The sequence below is a fragment of the Triticum dicoccoides genome, chromosome 7B (genome assembly GCF_002162155.2).
Source record: "Triticum dicoccoides isolate Atlit2015 ecotype Zavitan chromosome 7B, WEW_v2.0, whole genome shotgun sequence".
Taxonomy (NCBI): Eukaryota; Viridiplantae; Streptophyta; class Magnoliopsida; order Poales; family Poaceae; genus Triticum; species Triticum dicoccoides.
This window is the reverse complement of record NC_041393.1, coordinates 676,215,822-676,222,097: the sequence shown is the minus strand read 5'-3', so window position 1 is coordinate 676,222,097 and position 6,276 is coordinate 676,215,822. Positions and strand designations below refer to the sequence as shown.

The following is a 6,276-nucleotide window of genomic DNA, read 5'->3' as shown; positions in this document are numbered from 1 at the left end:
ACATTTTCCTGACGTTGATAATTCCAGGGCCCAACTATCCGGGGAAGAATATGAATATGTACACGCAGCCGCTTAAGGACGAATTGCAAGAAGCTTGGAATCTTGCAGCTTCCACTCATCGGCGATCTTAATGGAGTGGCTATGAACCAAAATATTCAGAGTAAATATGAAGAGTCTATTCTCCCATTTCAGTTTATTTAAAGAATCAAGAATGCCAAATACAACGCATCTCCTAATTGTTACTTTGCTGTGACCGAAAACCATGAAATCACTTGAGTAGGGATTTTCTATACAAGGTACAACCTACAGGTATATGTCTTCCCAAGAAATTATCATGCAATTACAAATAAATAAAATTTAGTTTTATTTACAATAACTCTATCGATGTATGATATTCATGATGCCTCTCTGGATGTTTGGAACATATCTTAGCTGACTTCTCAGGTGTGCTTTACATGTACTATCGTATGCCCATACTTTATTTTTCCAGTTCTCAAGATTTGGTCACACGAATTTGTACATTTTGTAGGTGAAAAAATGCCTCATTTGGAGCGCCTATAGGCTAACCAACTGTACAAGAGTGCTCTTAAAATCCAACATAGTTACTTGAGAGAAACCGGTGCATGTTGCTGATAATTCTCTTTATGTTTGTTCAGAAATATATTTGTTCAACATTTGAAATGTAAATATCAATATTCCATTCGATCTCCAAAATCAAAATTTAAAATGTAAATGCAGTGTTCAAACATTCAAGCTGTATTTTCCATTTATTCATACAGTATATGTTTTTCTTTGAATCTGCTCATTCAAAACATAAAGTCCTGCAGCAACGCGCGGGGTATCAACTAGTTACAAGTATGTCTTGGTTGGTAGTTTGCACGCTTGCATCACGTTGCAAGTCGAAGTACTATAGTGCGCTGATGGTTTGGCCCCACTTCATGTATGTCACTTTTAGTCCTTTACTATAAGTAGCTCGCAGCAGCGAACAAGTATACGACGAACTGGAGATCCCAATAGTATCAACGCCGTGCTTGTGCACGCCGATCAGCATGCGCCTGCTTTGAACCCGAAGGAGCCGCCGCCGACGTCGTACAGCACCTCGATCGTCCGCTGCTGCACGTTGCCGATGATGCCGAGGGAGCTGTCGTCGCTGTTGGCCGCGAAGGCGAGGCAGCTGTCCAGAATGATCCCGTCCGAGACGAGGTCGACGACGGCGCCCCCGGAGAACACCAGTGAGACGGTCGGTATGTTGATGGTGGACTGGCCGCTGAAGTCGAAGCACGTGTCGAAGATGCCCATGGGCTGCGCCGGCGGGTACTGCTTCATGCCGGCCTTGAACGCCGACGACAGCGCAGAGTACGCCGTCGCCGGCAGCCGCGTGATGATTGTCCCGGAGTCCATGATCGACCCGGCGGAGAAGACCGAGGCAGGTATGCTGAGCTGCCTGCCTCCCACTCTGATGGCCTGAAGGCGCACGCCGTAGTACGACGGGACCTCACTGCTCCTCAGCATCGGCGTCTTGACGATGAAACTCGAGGTTGATGCGCCGAGAGTGAGGAACCCAGGCGAGCTTGAAGTCGGCGGAAGGCAGTACGAGAAGGCCTTGCCGAAGGTCCCCGCGGTCTGGGTGGCCAGCGACTGAGCACCGCCGCCGAGCCCCATGAGCCCATCGGTCTGGTCTTCGAGAAGGTTGCCCGACTCAGACTGGCTGCACCCGAACTGGAAGTTGTTGACGGCGCTAGAGCCCAGCGCGAGCTTGTCGGAGCTGTAGGTCCCGGCCCCGATCGAACCATCGCCGTATTTGACCATGTACTGGCACTGGGAGCCGGAGCAGCCGTTCCCCTCATGGCTCTGGCGGAGCTGCGCGCAGGCGGCGGAGCTGCAGGAGAAGGGTGAGTAGGTGCTCGACGAGCTGGGGTCGAAGAGCGAGTCCGCCTGCAAGTGGCACTGCAAGCACGGCTTGCACTGCACCCAGGACACGTCGCTGCCGGTGTCGATGAGCATGGTCTGGGTCATGGCCGGCGAGCCGATGCCGACGGTGATCAGGTACTCCAGCGTGCCCAGGGAGGTGCCCAGCGTGGTCGGCACGGTCACGTCCGATTGCTCCACGTCACCGGCACCACCCTTGACGCCGGAGTACTTCCGTGTGATGTAGGCGGCCCGGAGCTCGTCACGACGGAGCATCTCCTCCAAGGTCGGCGCCTTCTTGGAGGGCACGGGGGAGCACGGGCCATGCCGGTGGTGCAACGGCACCGTGACCCCGCCGGATGATGGAGTCACTGAAAGAACCGAACCGGGGAAAGGGAAACACGATGACAAACGTGCTCAAAATATCCTCAAAATAGTGCAAGGAAACTAATAGCAACATTGCATGCATGTGCGTCCATGGACAATGTTACTGCACCTTGGGGCTGGGAGCAGTTGACGGTGGCAGATTTGAGAGCGCCAGCGTGCAGAACCTTGTAGGTGCGAAGATCGTCCCCTCCGTGAGCAAGGAGAGTGTGAAGACAGGTGCACAGCAGGAGAATCACAAGCTTGGGAATAGATGCCATGGCTGAGATGCAGTGGGCTGCAGTTTCGGAATGCGAGCGCTGCTTTTATACCGCATGCGTATAAACAAACAAAAGGTAGAAGTAATATCGTATGATTCGATTGTGATTTGTGAAAGCAAGCATTGTATTATTTGGGCAAAATGTGTGGTGAACGCCATGCAAAAAAAAAAGTGTGGTGAACGTACGTGGGAATGCTTGTGAAAAACAAACTTGTATTATTGGATGGACAAGCACCGTATATCAGGAGTATTTGTTGAGCCGACGGAGCGCGACGCGGGTTCATACGGTAACTTACTAATGCCCCTGTGGTGTGGGAAAGATTGATTGAAGAGTACAAAACGATGATGGGACGTATTTCAGACCGTATGCGGATTCTTTCCTGCCTGCGAGTGCGACCTCCGGCCGTGCGCGTGCGCGCCTTTGTCCGAGTAGTACGAGAGCCCGGCCGGACTTGCCCTCGCGTGAGAACGTAGAGTACGAGAACCCGGCCGGCAAGCCGGAGAAAGTATCCGACGTACCCTGGCCGCGCGTTATGCCTCTCAATCCATCGGCAAGGCGTGCGTCACATCGTACCGCCGTGGGAACGGAGCGTGCGTCACATCGTGCCGCAGCGACAAGGTTTCCCTGGGATCGCGGCCGAGCTCAGCTGTGTGGCTTCGGCTGCGCCCGGTCCGTCGTGCACTGAGGGCTGCGATATGGACTGGAGCCACTGATATGCGGCATCGGGAAGCCAGGGCAGGGCAATATGGTATTGATGTAGAGGCCGGGGTTATCTTTCTTTTTGAAAAAAAAGGCAGGGCATATGCAGTGTGGGGAAATATCAGGTGGTACCAACAATTATATGCTCCCATGATACCAATTCAAAAAAATCAAATTGAAATGTTTCAAAAGAACAGAAAAAAAATCCATGGATGTTCTCAGCATATGTGTCTACAAACTCAACCCGGCAATCCGACCCATCGGTGACCGCGCCCATGGGCACCCGACACAAATGGGTAGGGTATGGGTCATCGTGTTCAACCATGGGCAAGCCCGATGGGTAACCCGGTTAGCGATGGGCGGGGCATGGGTCTAAGTTTGTACCCATGGGTTACCCGATGAAAATTATTAATCAAAATACCTTTAAATTTTATATTTATATGTTGCATAGGATGCACATACATAAGATATATAAGTTGTACAGAGCCCTAAACCTCATAAACAAATGACCCAGTCACGTACATAATGTTGTACATGTCTTTAAAGGCCACAAGGCAAAAACGTAGGAAGCCCAACAACGCACAGCTATATTACTATTTATCTCTAGGCCTTTGGTTCTTTCACATTTCTTTTCAAGAATGAAGGCCCAACAATGTTCGGCCCATACAACACACACATCGTTGGTTCAGGCACCTGGTAAAGTTTAGTACCACCTCGGCTGGCCATGGGAATAGAGAAGTCGCAGAGTCTATAAAAGGCAGCTGCTGGGAGAAGTGCATCTCTGAACGCAGCAGCAGCTGCACCTAGGGCATCTTGGAAAGCAAACTGAAACGTATATGCGTATTCAAAGGACCAAACCTGACACCACACAGTTGCTAGGCCACGAACGCCCACGCTGCACATTTCGTCCATGCCCAGAGCAAGCTCACGGGCAACGTATACGTCGTACACACCAGAGGACGCGTCCCCTGCATGCGTGCATGGTGCCCCCCCCCTCATGGTTCGTCTCTGGGACAGACCGGAACCCCGGCGTCCGTTTCTACAAGTGCCCGAACCAGGGATTTAGTCTGATTTTTGTACGCCCATACATCAGACGAACTAGTTTTTGTTGCTGTTTTTGTGTATTTTGCTCATCATTCAGCTTGAAAACTGGGGCAGGACGAAGGGCTGTGTGTATTTTACTGGAGCCGGGCCGCCGTGACGTGAAGACTGCACGTCGCAGCGGAAGCACCGGCTGCTGTTCTTGCGGTTCCGCAAGACATGCGCCCGAGCTGTGCTCCCCATATGACATGCACCCGAGCTGTACTCCTGGTCAAATCGCCGGGCCCGCGCGCCAAAAGGACAATGCCCCACACTGCATGGTCTGTCCACTTTTGGGCGTCAGACCTGTACCCGGGCCGAGCCCACCACGGGCGACTTGAGCGCTGTATTTGCTTGTATCGAGCCAGTATGTCCGCTTTACTGATTTTGACGTTTTCTTTTGCACGGATCCCCTCACGCAGCACGGCCGTCGATGCGCTGCGTGCATCTGCCGCTGCGTGCAGGACGGCCGCTCTCCACCTGCTGGCCGCTTGTTTCTGTAACTTGCCATCACAACAACTTGTGGTTTTGAGAAAGATTCACTCCTCAAGCAGGTGCAGTCATTTGTGTCATGTGACATTAAAAATAAATATTTATTTCAAACCCGATGGGTGCCCTAATGGGTGGGTTGCCCGATGGGTTCGGGCATGGGTATGACTCAAGACCCATGGGTAGGGTCGTGGGTCTGCTCCTTTGCCCATTTGCTATTCGGGCATGGGTTTCATAGAGCTCTACCGGGTCAAACCCGACCCGACTGCCGGCTTGACTACAAACCCTAAAATATATTCGGATCCCAATTCGATATACACATTGAGAATAAAAAAAAGGCAAATCTGTTGTGAATCATGTATTTTTTCACACTGTTCATGTTTTTTTTCTTTATTCACACTATTCATGCTGAATTTGTCTTTTTTGTTTTTCATTGTACAATTTGAATTTGGATCTGATTTTTTTCTATAGTTTGTACACACATATGTTGAGAACATCCATGATTTTTTCGATTTTTTTTGAAACATTTCAATCTGATTTTTTTTGAATTGGTATCATTGGAGCATATGTCCCAGGGCTTATCTCAATTTTTCTGTTTTTTTTATTTGGGCTCATCTCCCTCTCCCATTGAAATTTTGAGGCGCATTAAATCTTTGCATGTAAGAATTAAAAAGAAACTCACCAATACAATACATATAATGTTTCTACTTATCTAGTGGCCAAGCATGTATGCACTGCAATTAAACCAAATTAATGCATTCGTTTAATTTGGGTAGTTTTATAAAGTATGAGATACATTCTTAGACTCACCATGTACCTTGATTGATGAGATTTTATATTGGAGCCTTGTAAACTGGAAAGGAAGGAGTACCACCATATTGATGGGGAACGTAGCATATGCAATTCCAAAAAAAAATCCTACGCTCACGCAAGATCTATCTAGGAGATGCATAGCAACGAGAGGGGGAGAGCGTGTCTACGTACCCTCGTAGACCGAAAGTGGAAGCGTTTGTCGACGCGGTTGATGTAGTCGAACTTCTTCTCATTCCAACCGATCAAGCACCGAACGTACGGCACCTCCGAGTTCTGCACACGTTCAGCTCGATGACGTCCCTCGAACTCTTAATCCAGTAGAGTGTCGAGGAAGTAGATGAGTTACGTCAGCACGATGGCGTGGTGACGGTGATGGTGAAGTTATCCGCGCAAGGCTTCGCCTAAGCACCACGAGAATATGACCGGAGGCGCAAACTATGGAGGGGGGCGCCGCACACGGCTAACAATCGTTGGCGTGTGCTCTAAGCACCCCCTCGCCATGTATATATAGGTGGGAGGGGGCTACTTGGGGGCCCTATTCCAATTCGCCCCCCCTTTCCTTTTACCGGAAGACATCAAAAGGAAAGAGAGGGAGGAGGAAGGAAAGGGGGGCGAACCCCCTTCTCCTTCTCCTATTCAACCT

General features: G+C 50.0%; 1 protein-coding gene across 1 annotated transcript; it reads right to left on the bottom strand.

Annotated features, from left to right (window-relative positions):
* Positions 1-726: 726 nt before the first annotated feature.
* Positions 727-2,565, bottom strand: LOC119342172 (aspartyl protease family protein At5g10770-like). Its single transcript, XM_037614011.1, has 2 exons — positions 2,405-2,565; positions 727-2,279 (listed from the first exon to the last, which is right to left on the bottom strand). Exons 1-2 carry the CDS (start codon positions 2,550-2,552, stop codon positions 1,045-1,047), a joined length of 1,383 nt encoding a protein of 460 aa, XP_037469908.1. The 5' UTR covers positions 2,553-2,565; the 3' UTR covers positions 727-1,044.
* Positions 2,566-6,276: the final 3,711 nt, after the last annotated feature.

Bases quoted from the DNA above. Each gene is read 5' to 3' on its own strand.
- LOC119342172 (XM_037614011.1), bottom strand. From the start codon at position 2,552: ATGGCATCTATTCCCAAGCTTGTGATTCTCCTGCTGTGCACCTGTCTT. The intron at 2,280-2,404 runs GTGCAGTAACAT...CGGTTCTTTCAG, and splicing joins CAACTGCTCCCAGCCCCAAG to TGACTCCATCATCCGGCGGG.